General features: G+C 38.4%; 1 protein-coding gene across 1 annotated transcript; it reads right to left on the bottom strand.

Moving 5' to 3' along the window:
- Window positions 1-12,849: 12,849 nt before the first annotated feature.
- LOC311488114 (uncharacterized protein) lies at window positions 12,850-23,953 on the bottom strand. The gene is made up of 10 exons (XM_084544625.1): window positions 23,459-23,953; window positions 21,578-21,880; window positions 18,955-19,221; window positions 18,602-18,739; window positions 18,306-18,362; window positions 17,935-18,024; window positions 15,939-16,016; window positions 15,492-15,572; window positions 14,868-15,062; window positions 12,850-13,881 (listed from the first exon to the last, which is right to left on the bottom strand). The coding sequence occupies exons 1-10, from the start codon at window positions 23,505-23,507 to the stop codon at window positions 13,214-13,216; spliced, it is 1,926 nt and encodes a 641-aa protein (XP_084400751.1). The 5' UTR covers window positions 23,508-23,953; the 3' UTR covers window positions 12,850-13,213.
- Window positions 23,954-24,102: the final 149 nt, after the last annotated feature.

Here is a 24,102-nt window from a genome sequence, read left to right as displayed (position 1 = left end):
ACATGGTTGTTTTAGAAATGAGAAACTAGGCTTTTGAAAATGAAGAATTTGAAGAATATGTCAATTTTGGATTAGATTTTTCCCATTTTTCCAAATTAAGTAAATTAAGTTAACAATCTGTTTCTCAAAAGCTCGTAATCCAAAGTATTCAAGAGACATTATCTATCATCAATTAATGATTTCATTGGTGGGATCAACTGTCTACTACATGAAAGATTACCTGCTGGTTTCTGTTCTCCAGTGTTTTGCTCAAATTGTTGTTTAATTTTTTAAACTGAACTTTGGGTCATGTCACTGTTTTTCTCTTCAGTTTTTCCAGTGATCTGATGCGAGAAACATAATGATCTAAGAGACCATATATAATCTACGTTGAGTTTTTGGACTCAAACTAATAAGTCATGTACATTGATGCTAGTGTAGGAAGTGAATTAGTTGACTGAGAGATGCCAAAGCAACACTAACATTTGGTTCCAGCTTCTTATATGTATGCAGTTTTAATATTCCGTCATTGTTCAGTCAATGTTTTTTCCCATTACCACTAATATTTAATAAATAAGTTAAAATGAGACTTGTTTCTATTCTTCAATTTTGGATCCTATTCAGTAGTTTTCAGAGGATTTTTTTTAGTTGCCACTGCTGAGAGGAGCTTATTTAAAATTATTTTAACGTTGGTGAATAATTAGTGAACAATAACAAACGTTCCAAAATAATAAACAATCAAATCTTAATTAAGGCAACAATCAATTTCCCAAAAATGTTGTAATGCAAAGAATGTGAGGGTTATTGTTATATCAATATATTATTTAGATGCTGTGATCTATAGACACATTATAGACGAATTACTTGTTGATAGCTGTCCTTTAATGTGATGCTGAAGTACTTTTATTTCAATCCAAAATTGAAGTGACTCACAACCAAAACAAAAAAAAATATTTATACTATACATCAGTGATTATGAATTACATCATTGTTAGTGTTAACTACTGTATGTTATGTATAACCTCTGTTGTATGCTACAACAAACAAGTAGAGGTGAAGTGTTTCCTCCAGCAGTCTGGACTTCTGATTGCTGTTCTAGTATTTACTTACTGACCACTGAATAACAATGCAGCATCATACCTTCTGTTTCACCATAGGATGCTCGTTTCTCATAATTTCCTTTGGCAAAGCATGCTGGAATGAAGAGTGAGACAACAGAAGAATAAGAAAGAAGAAGCGATGTGATTTAATGTCATTCTGTACATAATAAAGGCTGGAGTCAGTGATAGCAGCAGTCTGTTTAATTATAGTGCATATTACTATACTGTTCACATAACATCTGATCCTCAAATAACAAAGACCCTTTCAACATATGGTCAGCAGTTACTCGTAGCTTTAAGATTACATGGAGAATATATATCCTGTCAGTTAGTTCTAGTCATTTTTTTTTAACTGTACCTTTATTCTTTAGTTTGCAGAATAACAAAGCCATGAGTAGTAGAATGGCAAAAGCAATAGCGAAGGTAATGCCAGTGACAATGGCAACGGCACTGTCTCCTGCAGAGAAACACAAAAATAAAACTTCTGCAACTTCTGTATCAGCCATTCACATATGCAAAGTGCACACATTACATTGCATTACACTGTCTTCACAGAAAAAGCAGTAGTAGCTATATTCTATGTAAATGAGCTTCTGATAACATATTGGCTTCAAATGTACACATATTGTATGCTATAAATAAACAGTATAACTGATATCTCTGATATCTTACCATTGTAGCAATCCTTTGGAGTGAATGTAGTCCATTCTTTAGACAAAGGGTTGCTCACGGTACAAGTGTACACTTTATCATCATGTTCATCCCCTAGAGATATCGTTACATTTTGTCCAGACTTTTCATGTGAGCTCCACTCAAACTTCATTAACGACTGAAACTGTCCAGGTTCTGAGGAGCACATCAGTGTGGCCTGGTTTGCGGATGTGCTCGAGCTGCTGTCGGTGTTCATCTTACAGGATATTGTCGGCTTGGCTACTTTGTCTGTACAAAACAAAAAATATATATACATGACGGTAAACTCCACTTGTACCCACTTGTAAATAAAATCTTTGAATTCATGCATCAATACTAGATACATTTTAGGGTATAAAGAAGCACAAAAGGTTTATCAGAGAGAAACTGTACCTTGTGTGAACTATAGTAACACACACACACAAAGATACCGGACAGACCTAAAGCTTTCCTGCCGACCAGATAACAGTTAGATCAGGGATGGTCAACTGGTGGCCCGCGGGCCGTATGCGGTTCGCGACCTCACTCGACGTGGCCCTTAGATTAATTTTTGAAAATTATAAATCTGTATTGTCTGTGGCACTGAATCAGTTGTAATGACACAATTGGCCACTAGATGGCCTCTAATGCAGACGCCGCCTCGCACACGCTCTCCACCAGTGAAGAAGAGACGTTGAGCTGTGGCTAAGACGAAGGACGAAGGCAGAAGCATCAAACGAGGTGACACCGGCATCGTTAGATGTATCTTTTACTGTAAGGGCAGACAGAACCGAAGAGTGGAAGGAAAATGTGGTGACGTAAGGTAAGCGACTGGGACTTGTAGTTTGTTTAATTACGTATTTTCCATGGAGAGCCGAAGTCCCGCCCCTTCCGATTGCCTCCATGGGACCTATCTTTCGAAAAAATATGAACGGCAGTCTATGGCGAAAGATAAATTATTTTCTGGTCCCGATCGACTTGGATTATACATATATTGTTTTTCAGAATAAAAAATGATTTTACATGTCAAGAATGTCACAGTTTGTCGCAAGATAGTTAAGTAAAACGGTATGGAAAATACGTAATTAAACAAACTACAAGTCCAAATCGCTTACCGCTTACACGCATGCTGGCGCGTACAGAACCGACCAAAACTCCCTTCGTGTAACTACAGCTCTCGACATGACCCGATTTATGATGATTTTCACCTCGTTTGATGCTTCTGCCTTCGTCCTGGAAGAAGACGGTAAAGCTCAACAAGGAGACAGCCATAGTTCTCTAGTGACGTACATTGTTCGAGATGAGAGATGTAGTTCACTAAGCGATCTCATACAAAACCTAATGTTGTTCAGCTTATTTACGTCAAATAATTTATCTCTTGACGTGAAAAATTATCTTTTAAATTCACACACATCATATGTGAAATTCATGCCACAATTCGAATGGGACCAAAAAATAATTATGATCTCTCCATGAACTCCCGATCATATTTTTTCGAAAGATAGGTCCCATGGACCGGAAGTAGAAGGGCGGGACTTCGGCTCTCTATAGCGTTTTACTTAACTATCTTGCGACAAACTGTGACATTCTTGACATGTAAAATCATTTTTTATTCTGAAAAACAATATATGTATAATCCAAGGCACAAGTCGATCTGGACCAGAAAATTATTTATCTTTCGCCATAGACTGCCGTTCATATTTTTTCGAAAGATAGGTCCCATGGAGGCAATTGGAAGGGGCGGGACTTCGGCTCTTCATATCGTGTCTTTCAGGTGAAAGAAAGTTATCTGTTTACAGAATGTAAAGGCAAACCAATGTGCTTAGTCTGCTTAGAGACGTTATCTGCCGTGAAAGATTTCAGTTTAAGTTGCCGCTACAACACGTTGCACAAAGCTAAATACGAGAAGTATACTGAAGCTGCAAGAGCTGCTATCGTAGCGGACCTTAAATCAAAAGTACGCAAACAAAGGCGGCTTTTTACCAGTGCCCACTGCTGGTAGTGGTGAGGTAGAGTGGCTATACCATTGACTGTAGCCTATATGGGTATACAGGGGAAATGTTAAACTGTTTCTTGGTGTAAAAATGCACAAATTAATTTTAAAAAATAAAAAAAATTTTGTTTGCTTCAATAAACACACACACACACATATATATAATTATAAATATATATATATAAATATATTCTAATTACACACACACAAACATATTTAAAATAGCAATTTTATCATATCTGGTTAAGTATGCGGTCCTATGTGGCCCTCTGGTAGTGTCGATGAAAAATTGTGGCCCCCTCTATCATTTAGGTTGCCCATTCCTGAGTTAGATCATGAAGCTACCTTCACAGGCCATCTCAGTTGTCCACATTCCCCACCACTGAACCTAAGATGTGTCTCCCGTCCTTCAATTTCTTACCACAAAACTCAACAGAGGGCTTTCTTGTACCATTGTTTTACATTGTAATTAATGTATTTGTGAATAAATCTGTAACTTCCACACATTCAAACAACTTTTTTTTTTTTTTTTCAAACTTTTAAAAAATGGTGCATATTTTCTGTTTCTCTGTCCCAGTGTGGGTAGGTTTAACCTGTTAGGAATACATACGCTCAGATAACTACTTGTTTTACAGGTATGGAAGCAGTCTAACTATAAGTTTAAACTATTCTTACAGTATGGACTAAAATTATTTTACAGAGTGGTGTCAAGTAGTGGTTTAAAGGTTAACTGCGACATAGTCAATGTATTACTAAGTACAGTAGCTGGTGGAGAGCCCTTATGTCACTCTCTTAAAAGCCTCCATACTCTGTTGGCAGAAACATGTTAGCCTGCAGGACATTACGGTCCACCACTGTGGGACTTTGGTGTTTTAACACACTGATTCAGATCTGAGCTAACATGTTAACATGCCAAAGTTGCACAATAACACAAACCATCTAATGATTGTGTTGATGCGTAGACCATAAAATCCTGGGTTTCATATATACTATATATTTATATGAGGAGTGAGAAATACTTAAATATTTCTTTCTTTGTTAGCTGCTGAGTGGGCTGCACAAGCCAGCAGCATTTATTTAGTTCATATTTCATAATGCATTGACTGTAGGTTTGTTAGGTTTTTCCAGTTGGACAGGGCCTCTAAATGTGTTTTGCCTGGAATCTTGGCACAAGGGATTGTAACGCCTAATCCTGTGTATTAATGAATTGTCACAAGATGGTCAATGTTATTTACTTCTCCTATCAGTGGTCATAATGTTGTGTTTGAACAGTTTTTTGTTGTTGTATAAACAGTATCTCCCACTGCAGGCATTGAAATCTGACAATAAAGAGTCAAGGTATTTTCTTAATTAGTGTTCAACACTATATATCATTGCTATGCATAGTTGTAAAGCAATAAATTATTAAAAGATTCACTATTTCATATTAGCAGTTGCATTTGTAACGTGCATTTGTCTATTAAGGTCTATTTTTTGTGTGGTTTCCTAATTACACATATATTGCTTTAAGGGCATGGATGTTGCAGTATCAACTCACAAACATCCAACAACAGAATTAAAATACCAATGTTAGTAGAAAGTTTGTAAAAAAAAAAAATATTAAAAAACAAACTTACCAATGACTTCCAATTTATAATTTGAACGAGTCAATCCCTTATTGTATGTTTCCAGTACATACTCTCCACTGTCTTCATAGCTGAGGTCAGTGATTCTGAGATCTGCAGAAGACCTATTAAGAGTGATTCTGTCTGAAAATGACCCAAACACACTTTGCTCCTGGCCATCAACCTCTACCACTTTGTTCCCTTTATGCTTCCACAGAATTTCATCAGGGGTATCCTTGATGTTTGTCTTCAAGGTCACTGTCCCTCCCACCAGTCCATAAGTGGTATCCTGTCCAGCAACTAGACACAGAGAATGAAGAGATGAAGAAACAAGACAACATGTTGAAAATTTATAGAATTCTAAACACAATATCAAAACCAATATACACCAAACTATCATATTGTTTTAGATTGTAGTTAGAATGGGGTTGTGCGGGAATGCATTATAAGGAGATCTTAATATGCTGGTGGAGGCTGGAAAATATTTAAAATAATGTTCAATAAATAAATAGTTGTCTGACAAATGTCAAATCTTGACCCAGGGTCTACATTCATTCATTTTCTGTAACAACTTGTCCTCTGGAGGGTCCCGGGGATGGCCAATTTAGAATCACCAATTAACCTAATGAGCATGTGGACGGTGGGTGGATGCCGGAGTACCCAGAGAGAAGGCTGCATGAAGAATGAAGTAAGATTAAATTCACACTGAAGTGGAAACAGACTATGATACAATGTTGAAAACAAACAACATCAGGCCTCGTACAGACCGGACTAAGATTAGTGGCCATTAAGAGGTCTAAGGTCACAGATCCAAAATCAGTGTAAGTCAGGAGAAAGTCAAGGAGGCCATGTTTAACTGATACATGACACCTATGGCGAATGTAACCTGAGTCATTTAACTAGTATAACCCCACCCAGTAATGAAAACGTGGATGACAGTTGAAAGCTCCCTGACAGGTAGATCAGTGAACGCGGGAGGACTGTAGGCTATAGCTTCTTACCCGATATATCAGAAACATCAACAGAACAGTGGGATAACTGCATGAACGTTGTGTTATAAGATTATAACCATAAGTGTAAAGTAAATGTAAATTAAAATCAGGTTTATTCCCTGTTATTCCGTCAGTATCTATTGTATCACGCTACAACTAAAAAGGTCACCGCAGACTTATTCACTGACAAAGATCAGAACGTAAACTATTTTCATTTTTTAACTGAGGCCCTAGTGTAACGTATAAAGTACCACAGAGACGAGAGTTTTACATAGCCGACTGTGATTTTGCAACTAAATGAATCATTAACTTTTTGTGCCGAAGTCAAACCTGGGAGAGAATCTGCCCGAGTTAAGTAGCTAAACTGTATAATATATATAATATAAAAAATATATAAAATATAAAGGTCAAACTCACCTGTGAAGGTGGTTAGGATACAGTACGCCAGAATAATTCGACGAATCATTTCTGCAAAGCCACAATATCACAGGTGATCAGCAGCTGCCGCCTCACGTTTACTTTCGCTTTCTTCTGACCAACAGGGATTGTCATCTTCAAAGAGTCTGGACTCTGGACTCTGGACCAGAGGTGTCACTAGGTTTTAAGGACAGGGGGGCTTAGCAACAACAAGGATATATATATACACATATATATGTGTGTGTGTGTGTATATAACTTGGCTTTCTCCACTTTCTAATCATTACTCTCAAATAAAAGCTCAAGTTAAATTCTTATATATTCTTATAAGTCTTATATGGTGCACCTTGACTGAAATGTTTCATATTTCATATTCAAGTTGAGTTCCATAAAATTCCAAGACTGTCTGCATCACAAATGACTCTATTCTGTGAAATAGACTCACCTTTCCAGTAGAGGTCTCTCCCCTCTCACTCACTGTGCTCCTCTGCCCTGACTCCTACAGGCCAATAGGGGTGGTGGAGTGATTATTATTAGTGTAATTATTATTATTATTATTATTATTATTATCCACTGATGATAATCATACGTGAATGAGCTCAGCTTGTGATGGTTGTGTTCCTGTGTTCACGTTTTGAGTTTCGCTTGTTTCTTGTCTTCCTGTTTCCTGTTTTATTTTGTTAAGTTTTTGATTTCCTGTGGTTTTACGCCCTGTGTTTCTGTGTTGATTGTGTAATTGGTTTCACCCTGTGCCTCTTGATTTCTGTCACCTGTGTCTCGTCACCCCTTGGTTCCTTGTGTGTGCATATATAGCCCTGCCTTCCCCTTTGTTCCTGTCGCGTCATTCTCCATGGTTTTTTACCCTGTGTGTCCCAATGGTTTCTTACTCTGTGAGTCTCGTGTTTTTCCAGTGTTTCTAGTGTTTTTTTGCTTCTAGCCTCTTGTTAGCCTTTATTTTGTCTTTTGAGAGTTTTTTATTTTAGTTTGCCGGAGATCCTGCCTTTTTCTGCAGCGCTTTTTGTTTCCTTTTTATTTAATTAAAGACCTGTTTTGCCGACTCGTGCCTCCTCACTTTTTGTCCTGCGTTTGGGTCCTACCTCCCCCCTTGGATAAACCGTAAAACAGCTCCTGTTTCACGGTGTGCATCCATGCGTAAAGTGAGAAACACAGATGATGCCCCAGAAGGAAGTCACCCCAAAGATATGGTAAAGAGAGTCACACTGAACTCTATAAACGAGATTGTCTGTAGCGTGTAAGCCAGGCTTTTATTTGTCAAACATGGAGCATTTCATTAATTATATGGCTTTCTGCTGTTAGCTGGGGGCTGGAGCTAACTAATTGTTACTAACAGCAGTGATGAAGACTTACTTTCCTGAAAAACTTTCTTATATCCATTTGCGCATCCATCCATCCATCCATTCATGTTCTTCTCCTAACGGTGTTCTGTTCGGCTCTGTGTGGCTGCGGGTACCGAGCCGCAAGCAAGGTAAACGTGGACTGGATTATCAGTAATGTGGTCGTTCTGAACAAGTGGAATGGATTGATAACAACGTACCAAAGGGGCTCTCGCTACCGTACACTAGTACCAAGTGAAGGGAAACTGACAGATATATGATCACATTTAAGTCCTTAATGACAGGTTACATTATTATTTATTTAAACTGATATGCTGGCCACTTTATATTGAATTTGTCAGCATTTTTGTCGCTTTAAGCCTAGGTGAGGGCTTGCATTCTTCACTTCCACAAGCGAAAGCAGGTGACCTTACTATATCATTTAGGACTTCAAAATAAAAACTCGCAGGTTTGGGGACATTCGTTGATATGTCATAGGAACCCTTGTCTGTCTACCTCTGCTACATGTGGTGACTGTGACTTTCATTCATTTATTCATTTCATTCATCTGTTTACAGCCTAATTTAATTGCACACAGTCCTCCCCATTTGTAGTTCTCATATTTATATATATATATATATAAACAAAACTTCTACCTCTACTGGTCACTTTTTATTTTTAACATAGTTTATAGTTGTATAAAACATTTTATTTCTAGTTACTTTCTATTTTTTTTATATAGTTTTTGTATTGTATGTTACTGCTACTGGATGCTTGAATTTCCTTCGGGATCAATAAAGTATCTATTTATCTAACTGCAGTAACTGGTGGAGAAAAGCTAAAATGTCTGGTCATTTGCTTTTACGAAAGCGAATTTTGTGTTTTTCACCACAGCAACACCAAAAAACAAAAAAGTCTGGTCTGGTCTAGGTGGGTGGTGTCTAAGTAACATCCACATGAATGCCAGAATGCCAAAGGTTTCCCAGCAGAACATTGTATTGTCACAAGATGGTCAATGTTATTTACTTCTCCTGTCAGTGGTTTTAATGTTGTGGCTGATCTGTGTATATGACAACTGAGTTGGTTGGCATGATGTACAATTACGTGAGGCATCGTTAGCAAGTCGGATGATGTAGCCACTGAACGTGGGGCAGGTTGATGGGGCCAGGACCACAAATTTACTGAAATGTTTACCACGGCAGGTCCTTCATCAGCTCCCGTGGCAGTGGTGGTGGTGACGATGGTTCTGGTAGGGTATCACAGTTGAACAGGAGGTGGACTGCTTTCAGAACACTTAGGCTATGTAATGAGGAGGCAACACAACCCCTTGGAAAATCTGATAAAACCATAAAACATCAATAAAATAATTTTGGCTAATGTTCTATGGCCTAAGTTAGTTTGTATTGTAAACGCAGGTGAAATTAGCTAATGTCCTTACCACTAGCGGCTATTTCTAAGACATTGTGTACACTGACTGGATGAGAATATAAGCCTAGGTTAGTAATTTTATGTCTACATTCATGAACTAAATAATCTTGAATGTGAGAACACTTTTTAAAACCACCATTCACCAACAATAACAGTAAGTCAGTGAGCAGCTTTCTAATTTCATTATTAGAATATTATTGTTTGTAGGGTGAGTAGTAGGCTAGCCCAAGGTGTTGGGGAGGAATTTGCGGTGATGCCAATGAAGAAGAAGAAGCACCAGAGTCCTGTATGTCTTATGCTGAAGGAGTTTATTTAGGCTCGATCGAGGAGAACAGAAGCTTCGTCATCACAACATAAGTGCATGAGTCCACCTCAATTCTAAGGGACAAACAGTAAACTCAAAGTCTTATACTAAGAAGGTGGACCGAGGCAGGGGGAGATGTGTTAGCATCCCATTGGCTATTGTACATAAACATGAAGATAAGGATTCACACCAGCTAGGAAATACAAATTGTCAGACAGTGACGGAGGGCATTATCATCTAACTCTACAGCTGTGTCCGTAGACAGCAAGACAGTGAGATTGAAGACACCAAAAGAGGGACCATGGCCTTGGCATGTTCCTCAGAGAGAAAATAGGGCAGATAACTGACCCCAGCAGTAGGGAAGAGAAATTATTCTCTAACACAAGGCTAAGCTACTTTTGACCCTGGAAAAACGTGTTCAGCAGTTTTTATGTAGGTTAGGGAAAATGACAATGAACAGAAATGAAAGAAAATCACACTTTTAAAAATTAGATAATTTTGTCTATTCCTTATGTTATGCCAATGCAGCTGTGCGCCTCTTCACAAGAGAATCCAACAATTCTAGGCGTATTTGTAAATGTACAAATAAGCCTAGAATTATGCACTTCATTGGGCAGCATTCTGAGTTCATTATCAGGCTATTAATTGTTTAACTAGTAGGCCTAGGCTAAGCTACTTCTTAGGCCTGGAAAAAATGAGTTTGGGGCCTAGGTGGCTAAAGACACTGCAGGCTGCAATGAAAGAACAAAACACTTTTTAAAATGACATCATTTTGTTCATTGCCAGTGTTATACCAATGCAGCTGTGTGTCTGTTTATCAGAGAATCCAATCATTCTGAACCTGACTGCATCCTTATGTAAAAAGAAAAACTCACCCTACAGTTTGTATTCATGTTTTGTTGAGCTAGGCTGAGACAGCATCCCCAGAAGAGGAGAGTGTTAGTGAGAGAGAGGAGAGCAGAGAGCAGGAGGACATAGATCACTTTGCCCGTCCTGAGCCTTCTATGTTACAGAGCTTTTTGGATCACCACCTACAACAACATGCCCAAAATCCAGTAGTGCAAAAAGTATTGACCAGTAAAAACGGATGAATGCTGCTTTAAGATTCATTACTGTGATGGAGTGGTGGAGTATACATTTTTGTAGTGTTAATAAATGACACTTTTTGGAAGTATTTAATGTGTCCACTCTCACTGATTCCAGTTAACTCACTGCATGGCTTAAGGTTTTAAAGAGTTCCACAGTTGGTATACACATTCAAGAGACCAACAAGACTGAAAAGGTGTGCGTTATCGAATGTGGTGGGCAGGTCTGGTCCAAAACGTCAGGGCCAATATTTTGTCCCAGTCCGCCCCTGCATTTAAGTGAAGTTAAACACTCAGTTCATTAGATACACTGGTGAAACTGAATTCTAATCTAACAGTCCTGCAGTAAATCTTAGCTTCATGAAGGCTACAGTATTCATCATTTGTCTAAAATAAATGAGAGAGCTGTTGATTCAACTGTGTGTTTCTATTATTTTGGCAGCCCCATTTTAGTCAGCAGGTTAGGCTAAACAACAGAAGCACCACAAACTTCATCCTCCAAAATGATCCTACAGTTCAATTAACGCCTCTTTTGTCATTTCAACATAAACTGAACAGTATAACTGTCACGAAGGAGGATTTAGTGCAAGACCGTTAGAACGCATTTGTTTTCACTAGTGTACCTAATGAAGTGTAATCTTTCAGTACAAGCGTACGTTCCAGCAGATTAATGAGCTTCTGCTGTAAATAAATCTTGTTTTCTGACTGTATTATTCAGATTTTAAATTTAGGAGCAATGAAATTCATTCATTCATTCATCTTCTGTAACCGCTTATTCCTGTTTAGGGTTGCGGGGTCTGCTGGAGCCTATCCCAGCTGTCATCAGACGAGAGGCGGGGTACACCCTGGACAGGTCTCCAGTCTATCACAGGGCTAACACAGACAGACAGACAACCATTCACACTCACACTCACATATGGCCAGTTTAGAATCACCTATTAACCTAACCAGCATGTCTTTGGACAGTGGGAGGAAGCCAGAGTACCCGGAGAGAACCCACGCAGACACAGGGAGAAGATGCAAACTCAACACAGGAGCAATGAAATGCTCCTAAAAATGTCCTTAGCCTCATTAAAGTCAAGACAGTACAGCACAAGAAGAAAATAGACTGTATTTGTTTTAGTTTCAGGAGAACCCGAACGCCGGATATCACAGGCTGACTGTACAAAAAGCAAGCATTGTTTGAATGAAGCTTAGTCTCAACAACACAATAGACAGGTATCAGAATTAAGGACGAGGATAAAATAAGACTACAAACTAACTGTAAAGGTATGAGGAACAGGAAATACACAGTGAGGATGAACAAATGACTAAATACACAAAAGAGCTGACGGGATAACGAGACACAGGATGAGAGATCACGCAAAGCACACAACGCAAAACCACACAACTACATACTTAGGTTTTTAATGGTCATTGCAAAATAAAACACAGACAAAAGTAAACAAAATGTAGCTGTAATACTCTTTGAGCTCAGAGAAAAGTCACAACAATTCAAAATGTAGTATACTTGTCTATAAAATACACAGCCAAAGGTCTTAACAGGAGATTTGTGAAAATCGGTGCTTTGAAAACAATGAGTAATATACATATATATAGCTCTATCGTATAAAACATATAGTACATTCTCTTCAGCATCCAATATACAATAAAAACTTGATTAAACACCACATTGCAGTAATTAAAACTGCAGAACTCTTTCATATATCCATTAAAATCAAGCCCTCTTCAACGCTGGTGTTTGAGGTGTCATTCCCTCATTGGCACACATGTAGTGATGCATTCAGTGACCAACGACTGTTCACCAGAGCTAAAAAAAACAAGCATAGCAACGCAGAGTATGGGGAAGTACAGGTAAGGTTTCTTATGCTTCAGAAAAGAAAGAGACAAAACATCCAGAACTGCAAATTCTATTTTCTAGTATATATTCAGGTGCTCAGGTGCATGTCCTTTTACTTTGTCTACAAGATGAATGACTGTTTTCAACGGTTGTTTTTTTTTTTTTAGCAGAATACTGATGTCACTGGCTATAAAGAATTATTTTACATACTGTAAAGCCACCTTACAAAAGAAACAGGAAACACAGAAAGCTAGACTGTCTTTCTCTTTTCAGTCTACTGTGATGTAAGGTCAATCTCTCCTTAATTTTTTTTTTTTGTAGTCTCAGGAAATGTTTGCTCATCTTAGGCTCAAAGTCCTCCATATTATTTTTAAGTTAGTCTTTTTATCTCTCTATTGATCTTATCCCTTTGCCTTCAGGTGTGTGTTCTTTCATTTTCTCTTTTCGGTTTGCCAACTTTTAAAAAGGCCTATTCAGCAGCTTCGGATTTCTTTTCCACTTCTTTGTCCCCACTAAAACTCTCATTGTTTGACTTTTCGTCTTCTGGCTCACGCTGGACTTTATTTTTATCAACAGCTTCACCTTCGTCTGTCTCCTCATTTCCGTTGCCTGAATCTCTGTTATTCTCCTTTTCTTCCAGATCTGAGGCTGCTTGTTCAGTGTCAGAGGACTCTTGACAGGTATTGGTGTTAATGTGGTCTGGTTCTGGTGTTATGGGGCTCTGAGGCTGCTGAGAGTTTTCTAAAGGCAGATTCTTTCCGGTTTTGTTGTCTTCTTCATCAACATCTGGTTCATCGGTGGAAACTTTTTTATGCCTGTCCTGCTGGTTGTCTTCTCCTGAGTGTGTTTCCACATCTGCTTGCTTTGAATTTGGCTCATTCACTGTTGCTTCTGCACCTTTCTGTTCAGGACTGGTGGTCTCCTCTTCTAACCCGTTGCATTCATTTCCTTCCTGCAGGCCTGATGGCTCTGATTCTTCAGCATTTTTCTTTGTAGTGGTTTTGTCAGAGTCCTGATCTGAGTTGGCGTCTTCCTTGTGTTCATCATCCTCAGGAAGTGGCCGGACAGCAGAAGGAGCATTTGCAGACGCCGTTCGTGTTTCTTCATCCTCATCAGCCTTTTTGTCTGATTCTGAAACTGACAGAAAAGAGAACAAAATAGATTACAAAAGTCACTCATCTGCTAAGAATTTGCGAAAGAATAACATGACTGATATGGAGTCTTGGATTAAAATAAACCAAATCTTACTCCATGGAAGTTTAAAAAACACAAAAGCCAAGAAGCCATTACCTAAGAAAGCAACTGACTGCATTAAAGTAAATAAATAATAATAATGTTAATCAAATTTAGACCCTGCTCAGGCTTAACATGTACTTGTACAAATAGAGTTTAACCTGTCAAAGCTAATACATGTAATTATTATTCATACAGGGTGAGCACCAGTTGAAGGTGATTCACTTCATCTTCTTCTCTCGAACCACAAAGTGATGATGAATCAATACTGAATCTGTGTCTGTACAGTGATAGAGAGTAGTGCACACTTTTATTCCCACTTCATGGCACTATGTAAGTTGGGTTAATTGGATATGATCACCCACAGGAAGTGCATAATTCTTTCCTGCACTAGTCACACACCACAAACTACAGGTCTTCAGGTAGGAACAAAAAGGAGCTGGCTAGGACATAGACACAGAGGCAAAGTGGCCAAGGAATATGTTGAAGGAAGCAAAGCAGAGAAAATTAAGTAAGAGACTAGATAAGATTAAATATCTGACTGGCTTAGTTGATGGTGAGAAGTTAAAGAAATAAAAGACAAACACTGAGCTGGTCTTCTTGCTGCTGGTCTGCACTTGTTCAATGGTTGCTGATGTTAGCAAAGTCGTCAACTCACTAGTTTTTAAGTATGGGCTAAGTCAGCCCATTTCAACAGTTTAGCTGCATTCACACCTGACAACATTGATTATGGAGGGTAGTCAACAATCCCAAGCAGGGTCACTGCTATGTACTGACCCTCTTTCACAGAAACCTAGGCCTACTATTGTGGATCTAGCTCACACAGTGTAGTTTCCAAACCTGGCTGTTCAGAAACAGTGGATGATGCAGAATTGATTGTGTGTACTCACTATCATCGTTCAATGCACTAGGTGACACATCATTTGTCTTCTCAGGATCTGCAGGGTCGCTCTCTGAGACTTTATTTTCTGTTGATTCTCTGTCCTGGGTGACATCAGTATCTTCTTTGTCATCTGTAGAAGGAATCGGTGGCTTTTTAGGCTCACCTGAAACAGCATGATGCGGACGAGTCACATGGGTTGAACCTGAAACAGGAAAAAAGAAACAAATGATGTAAGAGACCACATATAATCTACATTGAGTTTTTGGAATCAATCAAATGAGTCATGAACATTAATGTTAATAACAGGTAGTGCTGGAAGTGAATTAGTTGACTGAGAGACACTAAAGCAAAAGTAACATTTAGTTCCAGCTTCTTATATGTGAATTGCAGTTTTTCTCTTGTAAATTTGACAATGATTTTACAATATTAATATTGAAAGCCTTGTAATGTTCTTGTTTGATAATATTCAGTCGCTGTTCAGTCAATGTTTTGTCCTATAAATAATAAATAAGTTAAAATGAGACATCAGCCTTGGATTTTATATTTCGTATGACATATTATAGATACAATGATAAATCAATTAATCATTCACAGGTGTGATCAATTATCTTTTGCGAGAAACAAAAATTACCTTCTAGTTTCTGTTCTCGAGTTTCTTCCTCAATTCGTTCAACCTCTTGACGAACATTTCCCAAACGTTCTGCCTTTGACTCTGATATAGACAATAAAAGCAGCACAAACTATTTAGTAAAAAAATACATTACTCTAATTCAGTGGTATTTTCATGAGTGCATTGAAATACAGAAAAAAACATAAATTACACCTTAAAACAAAAATAGGAAGAATACAGTCAAATAAAAATGTCTTAAAATAAAGTGTCACAATATTAATCTCGAGAGTCTTGTAATGTTTCTAAACTTTAATTATGGATCCCATTCAGTAGCTTTCAGAGGATTTTTTTTAGTTGCCACTGCACATAGCAACTGTTGATATTTGTTGTAAACTTGTATACAATTATTAGTGGTTAACACAGGTGAATAAAACACATCAAATCAGAGAGCAAATCAGTGGCTCTTACCTTCTTCTGTATCATCATTAGACTCTTGCCTCTCGCTTTGGTGGAGGAGTGATTGATCTTCTTCACCATTTTTGGACCCTGAAAATATAATTGTAAATTTTTGTACTTTTTTTAATCCCTATTTAATTTGCATAAATCAGTTCATTAAACTTATCACAGACCCTTTCAACTGGGTGTAGGTTTCTGTCAAAATGCACATTCTATATATATATTTATACAAACACACACACACACACACACACACACACACACACATATATATATATATATACACAGTCATGGACGAAAGTATTGGCACCCCTGGAACTTTTCCAGAAAATGCACCATTTCTCCCAGAAAAGTGTTGAAATTACAAATGTTTTGGTATACACGTTTATTTCCTTTAAGTGCATTGGGACAACACAAAAAAGCAGAAGAAAAAAGCCAAATTTGACATAATTTTACACAAAACTCAAAAATTGACTGGACAAAATCATTGGCACCCTATTAAAACTGTGGGTAAAGAATTTCATTTCAAGCATGTGATCCTCATTTAAACTCACCTGTGGCAAGTAACAGGTGCTGGCAATATAGAAATCAAAACTGAAGCCAGTTGGAATGTATAAAAGTTGACTCAACCTTTGTGTTGTTTGCCTGTGTATGCCACACCAAGCATGGAGAAGAGAAAGAAGAGCCGAGAATTGTCTGAGGACTTAAGAAGCAAAATTGTGGAACAATATCAACAATCTCAAGGTTACAAGTCAATCTCCAGAGATCTTAAAGTTCCTTTGTCAACTGTGCGCAATATAATCAAGAAGTTTTTAACCCATGGAACTGTGGCAAATCTCCCTGGACGTGGACGAAAGAGAAAAATTGACGCAAGAATGCAACGCAGGATTGTTCGAATGGTGGATAAACAACCTCAGTCAACTTCCACACAAATTCAGGCTGTCTTGCAGACTCAGGGTGCAACGGTGTCAGCTCGAACAATACGTCGTCGTCTGAATGAGATGAAGCGCTATGGCAGGAGACCGAGGAGAACCCCACTTCTGACACAGAGGCATAAAAAAGCAAGACTGCAGTTTGCAAGAACATACCTGAGTAAGCCTCAATCCTTCTGGGACAATGTTTTGTGGACAGATGAGACTAAGGTAGAGCTTTTTAGCAAAGCACGTCATTCTACTGTTTACAGAAAACCGAATGAGGCCTACAAAGAAAAGAACACGGTACCTACAGTCAAATACGGTGGGGGTTCAAAGATGTTTTGGGGTTGTTTTGCTGCCTCTGGGACTGGGTGCATTGATTGTGTGCAAGGAATCATGAAATCTGGAGACTATCAAAACATTCTGGCCCGTAATGTAGGGCCTAGTGTCAGAAAGCTGGGTCTGCATCAGAGGTCATGGGTGTTCCAGCAGGACAATGATCCAAAACACACCTCACAAAGCACCCAGAAATGGTTGGAGACAAAGCGCTGGAGAATTCTGAAGTGGCCAGCAATGAGTCCGGATCTAAATCCCATAAAACACCTACGGAAAGATCTAAAAATTGCTGTTGCGAGAAGGCACCCTTCAAATCTGAGAGACCTGGAACAGTTTGCAAAAGAAGAGTGGTCCAAAATTCCAGTTGAGAGGTGTAAGAAACTTGTTGATGGTTATAGGAAGCGATTGGTTTCAGTTATTTTGTCCAAAGGGTGTGCAACCAAATATTAAGTTGAGGGTGCCAATGATTTGGTCCAGTCAATTTTTGAGTTTTGTGTAAAATTATGTCAAATTTGGCTTTTTTCTTCTGCTTTTTTATGTTGTCCCAATGCACTTAAAGGAAATAAACGTGTATACCAAAACATTTGTAATTTCAACACTTTTCTGGGAGAAATGGTGCATTTTCTGGAAAAGTTCCAGGGGTGCCAATACTTTCGTCCATGACTGTGTATATATATATATATATATATATATATATATATATGCTGCAGTATTAACAGTTTGTTCTTTATGATTGTTGAAAGAGTCATGACACTTACTTGTATTATTTTTGCCGTATGGCAGAAGTGGCTGATTGGACACAAATGTGGGTGCTCTGCTAGGAGTGTGGCCTTTCTGGTATTCTGACTCTGAAACACATTCAAATAAAAACTGAAATTAAAATTATAAAAGAAAAAGAACACAGCCGAAAGAGACATCAAAAATACGTGATATTTATGATTACATTTTGAACGCACAACATTAAGAAAATTGTTGCAAAATGATATGAATGATTAATAGTTTTAAAGGCTTTGGTCTACTTGTCCCATTAAACAAGTAGAGGTGAAGTGGTTTCCTCCAGCAGTCTGGACTTCTGATTGCTGTTCTAGTATTTACTTACTGATCACTGAATAACAATGCAGCATCATACCTTCTGTTTCACCATAGGATGCTCCTTCCTCATCATTTCCTTTCCTGGCAAAGCATGCTGGAATCAAGAGTGAGACAACAGAAGAAGAAGAAGAAGAAAGAAGAAGCGATGTGATTTAATGTCATTCTGTACATAATAAAGGCTGGAGTCAATAATACCAGCAGTCATATTACTATACTGTTGACATAACCTCTGATCCTCAAATAACAAAGAACCTTTCCCCATATGGTCAGCAGTTACTCGTAGCTTAAAGATTACATGGAGAATATATATCCTGTCGGTTTTTTTAACTGTACCTTTATGCTTTAGTTTGCAGAATAACAAAGACATGAGTAGAATGGCAAAAGCAATAGCAAAGGCAACGCCAATGCCAATGCCAATGCCAGTGGCACTGTCACTGTCACTGCCAGCATTCCTTGCACCTGGACCAGCTCCTGCACAGAAACACAAAAATATAATTTCTGCAACTTCTGTAGCAGCCATACACTTATGCAAAGTGCACACATTACATTGCATTACACTGTCTTCACAGAAAAAGCAGTGGTAGCTATATTCTATGTAAATGAGCTTCTGATAACATATTGGCTTCAAATATACACATATTGCATATTATAAATAAACAGTATAACTGATATCTCTGATATCTTACCATTGTAGCAATCCTTTGCAGTGAATGTAGTCGATTCTTTAGATACAGGGTTGCTCACGGTACAAGTGTACACTTTATCATCATGTTCGTCCCCTAGAGATATCGTTAAATTTTGTCCAGACTTTTCATGTGACCTCCACTCAAACTTCATTAACGACTGAAACTGTCCAGGTTCTGAGGAGCACATCAGTGTGGCCTGGTTTGCAGATGTGCTAGAGCTGCTGCTGGTGTTCATCTCACAGGATATTGTTGGCTTGGCAACTTTGTCTGTACAAAACAAAAACATGACACATGACACAAACACATGACGGCAAACTCCACTCGTACCCACTTGTAAATAAAATCTTTGAATTCATGCATCAATACTAGATACATTTTAGGGTATAAAGAAGCACAAAAGGTTTATCAGAGAGAAACTACCTTATGTGAACTATAGTAACACACACACACACACACATACAAAGATACCGGACAGACCTAAAATTAAATGAAGGAGCATTTCTGCCAACCAGATAACAGTTAGTTCATGAAGCTACATAGGGAATCTTCACATGCCATCTCAGTTGTCTACATTCCCCACCACTAAACCTAAGATGTGTCTCCTGTCCTTCAGTTACCATGAAACTCAACAGAGGGTTTTCTTGTACCATTGTTTTACATTGTAATTACTGTATTTGTGAATAAATCTATAACTCCCACACATTCAAACAACTGTAAAAATGTTAAAGTACAATTTTTTTTTTTTAAACTAAGAATAGTTTACAGTATGGACTAAAATTCTTTTACAGAAAGTGTCAAGTAGTGGTTTAAAGGGATACTTCAGTTCCTTAGGAGTGGTGATGTATGGGGTTAACTGCAACACATCCAATGTATTATTAACTACAGTAGCTGGTGGAGAGCCCTTATGTCACTCTCTTAAAAGCCTCCATACTCTGCTGGCAAAAACAGTCACTTTACCTTGCAGAACATTAGGGTCCACCACTGTGTGACTTTGGTGTTTTAACACACTGATTCAGATCTGAGCTAATGTTTTTTAACACGCCAAAGATGCACAATAACTCAATAGACCAGAAACTCCTGTGTTCTGTAAGGTAAAATGACTCTTTTTGTCAATGAAGTCTGGTGGATTTGAAGAGATCACAGACCGTTATAAAGGCTTCAAAACTTGTCTAAACAAGACTCTGTGACAGCAATTCTAACTACAACATACACTTAGACTGACATTGATATTTTTTAAGACCTCTTTGTTGATTCACTTCTGAATAGTGAATCACTGATGAGGCTTAAATCTAAACCTATACTGTCTTTAGCTGTTTAACGAAACGACGAGTATTTTCCAGAGAGCAAAGTCTACCTGATAAAGGAAATATAGCAATGATAAAATGCATTATAGGTGACATATTAAGAGATAAGGCCGTTTCGATAAAAACTGGTGAGTTTGTTGCAACACTTGCTCAGAACTAAGTGTGGGCACCCTGTATGTGTGGAAAGGTGCTTCATCAGCCTTGCATAGTTGACCTTGTTATTTCAGCCCCATGCTTTGTTGCAACATATCTGACTGTTGTAAAAAATATGTTCGCCAGGTATCTCCACATTTTTCTGCCTTGCTTTCTCCTTTACTTTTATAAGTGTTCCAAGGCCAACACTATACTCCATGAATGGCATTGCCTCGTCTGTGTGGTGTTTGGTTTGGTGACACTTTTTGTCATATCAGAGCACAGAACCTCTATTTGTTTCTGTGACACTGAACTACAGCTTATGTGAGTGTGTTAGCGGTGAACTGGTCAAGCCATGTGTTATATACATATAAACACTAATCAGCTATAACATTATGAGTAACATTATGGAGGTCTCCCTTGTGCCTCCAAAACAGTTGTGACTCATCAGAGAATGGACATGGGCCTTCTGAGGGTGTCCTGTGGTTTCTGGCAACAGAATGTTGTTAGTGGTGGGGGCCTTTGGGTCCTATGGGTTTAGGGGAGGGGCCTCTGAAGATCAGGCTTGTTCCAGTGCATCCCACAGATACTTGATCAGTTTGGGATCTAGTAAATTTGGAGGCCAGGTCAACACCTTATGCTGTTTTCCATGTTTTTTGAGTTGTTCCTAAACCGTTTTTGTATGTGTGCCTGTGTCAGGTTACAGGGGGCAGAATGGTGGCATAGCGGTTTCCGGTTTCCTCCCACCATCATCAAAAAACATGGGTGCTAGGTGCCGGGACAGGTTGGCCCACAGTGGTCGCAGCGGCCCAGGACTAATCCCCCATCCGATCATGTAATTTCAATGTACATTGTATTACATATGTATATATGTAGCATTAACACTTTGTTGTATCTCCCCCTGCAGGTATTGAAATCTGACATTAAAAAAATCAAGGTATTCTGTTAATTAGAGTCCAAAACTAAATAATAGTGGATGCTTTAAAAGGTTCACTATTTCATATTAGCTGTTGCATTTGTAGAGTCTATTAAGGAACTCTGTGGTCTATTTTTTGTGTGGTTTCCTAATTACACATATATTGCTTTAAGGGCATGGGTGTTGCAATAGCAACTCAGCAATGTCCAACAACAGAATTAAAGTATCAATGTTAGTAGAAAGTTTGTAAAAAATTTTTTTAAAAACTTACCAATGACTTCCAATTTATAATATGAAGGAGGCAATCTCTTATTATACAATGCCTTATTGTGTGTTTCCAATACATACTCTCCGCTGTCTTCATAGCTGAGGTCAGTGATTGTGAGATCCGCAGAACCCCAATCAAGAGTGATCCTGTCTGAAAATGACCCGAACTCACGTTGCTCTTGGCCATTAAACTCTACCACTTTGTTCCCTTTATGCTTCCACAGAATTTTATCAGGGGTATCCTTGATGTTTGTCGTCAAGGTCACTGTCCCCCCCACCAGTCCATAAGTGGCAGGCTGTCCAGCAACTAGACACAGAGAATGAAGAGATGAAGAACCAAGACAACATGTTAAACATTTATAGTATTCTAAACACAATATCAAGATCAATATACACCAAACAATAAGGAGATCTTAATACGTTGGTGGAGGCTGGAAAATATTTGAAATATTGTTCAATAAATAAATAGTTGTCTGACAAATGGTAAGTCTTGACCCAGGGCCTACATTCATTCATTAATTTATTCCTTTTCTGTAACCACTTGGCCTCTGTAGGGTCGCGAGGGGGCTGGAGCCTATCCCAGCTGTCATTGGGCGAGACGCGGGGTACACCCTGGACAGGTCAGTCTATCACAGGGCTAACACAGAGAGACAGACCACTCACACCTACGGCCAATTTAGAATCACCAATTAACCTAATGAGCATGTCTTTGGACAGTGGGAGGAAGCCGGAGTACCCAGGCACGCAGACACAGGGAGAACATGCAAACACACAGAAAGGCCCCAGTCGGCAGATGGATTTGAACCCGGAACCTTCTTGCTGTGAGGCATCAGTGGGTCTACATACTAGTTTTTATTTCAAAGTTTACATTGTTCAAACACAAATAGCAGATAAAAACAGGTGGTCATCATACCTATCCAACAATGAGGTTAATTTAAACAGTGTTTCCTGATGGACGCCACAAAAGTGCAACATTTATTGTTCGGAGGAACCTCAGCTGCATCTTGTATCCCCTCTACTCTCCATTAGAGATGACGTGTTTAAAACGGAAATTATTACTCGTAGTCCATCAACAAAGATAAAAACTGATTGCACCTTTTGGGTAGAGACCATTTCATTTTAATATTCCAAATATCCCCCTGTACAACTGATTGAGATCATTTCAGCTTTTTAAAGAATCAATTCATGGACATTATGATGGGCTTTAAAAAAACTCTTTTTTTTTTCTCCAGATGAATTAATAATGATAATAAATGTAAATTACTTGCCACCTATGACTTGCTAAATATGCTCATGGTTAGGCTGACAGTGAAAATGGTACAAAAAAACACAAAAGCATGACACCTATAACGAATCTAACCTGAGTCATTTAACTGGTATAACCCCACCCACTGCTGAAAACATGGATGGCAGTTGAAAGCTCCCTGACAGGTTGGGTTAGGCTTAGATCAGTGAACTGGGGGGAACTGTAGCTTTTTCAGATCAGAAACAGCAACAGAACATAAACAAAACAGTGGGATAATTGCATGAACGTTGCGTTATAAGATGATAACCGTAAGTGTAAAGTAAATGTAAATTAAAATCAGGTTTATTCCCTGTTATTCCGTCAGTATCTATTGTATCACGCTACAACTAAAAAGGCCACCGCAGACTTATTCACTGAGGAAGATCTGAACGTAAACTATTTTCATTTTTTAACTGAGGCCCCAGTAACGTATAAAGTACCACAGAGACAGAGTTTTACATAGCCGACTGTGATTTTGCAACTAAATAAATCATTAACTTTTCGTGACGAAGTCAAACCTGGGAGAGAATCTGCCCGAGTTAAGTAGCTAAAATATATAATATAAAAAATATATATATGAAATATAAAGGACAAACTCACCTGTGCAGGTGGTTAGCATACAGTACGCCAGAATAATTCGACGAATCATTTCTGCAAAGCCAAAATATCGCAGGTGATCAGCAGCTGCCGCCTCACGTTTACTTTCACTTCGTCCTGTCTGGAGCAGCCGGGGTTAAAATGTCGCATTTCTGAAGTCGACAAACATGGATTGTCGTTTATCTTCACCGAGTCTGGACTGTTTTTTTGTTTTGTTTTGTTTTGTTTTTTTCTACCTGTCTACCTGCGCTTTACGGCTAGGTGAGGACTTGCCTTCCTCACTTCCACAGGCGAAAGCAGGTGAGCTTCCGGTATAATTTAGGACTACACAATAAAAGCTCGTAGGTTTGGGGACATTAGTTGATACTTATAGGAACCTTGTTTAAATGAACTATACGGTCCTTAAGAATGTATAATTGCAGTAGCTGGTGGAGAAAAGTAAAAACGTTTAGTCATTTACTTCTCCGAAGGTGAATTGTTTTTCACCACCTTAAACAACAATACTAAAAAACAAACAAACTTTTTTTGTCGGGCTGTTTTGTTTTAAAAACGTACTTTTTTTCCCCCATTTCAGTATTGAGGTAACCCACACAATTCCAACTCAGTTTATCTTTCCACATGAGCTTTAATTTCACGGCTTTAAAGAA

Source organism: Chelon labrosus, assembly GCF_963514085.1.
Source record: "Chelon labrosus genome assembly, chromosome: 5".
NCBI classification, from domain to species: Eukaryota; Metazoa; Chordata; class Actinopteri; order Mugiliformes; family Mugilidae; genus Chelon; species Chelon labrosus.
Note: the sequence above shows the minus strand (reverse complement) of the source record. Positions and strands in the feature narration are given on the sequence as shown.

What these genes read in the sequence shown, in the direction of transcription:
- LOC311488114 (XM_084544625.1), bottom strand. Translation starts at nt 23,507, where the DNA reads ATGATTCGTCGAATTATTCTGGCGTACTGTATGCTAACCACCTGCACA. An exon ending in TAATGATGATACAGAAGAAG is followed by an intron (nt 15,573 to 15,938) that starts GTAAGAGCCACT and finishes TGTCTATATCAG; the next exon opens with AGTCAAAGGCAGAACGTTTG. An exon ending in TAGTGCATTGAACGATGATA is followed by an intron (nt 13,882 to 14,867) that starts GTGAGTACACAC and finishes CTTTTCTGTCAG; the next exon opens with TTTCAGAATCAGACAAAAAG.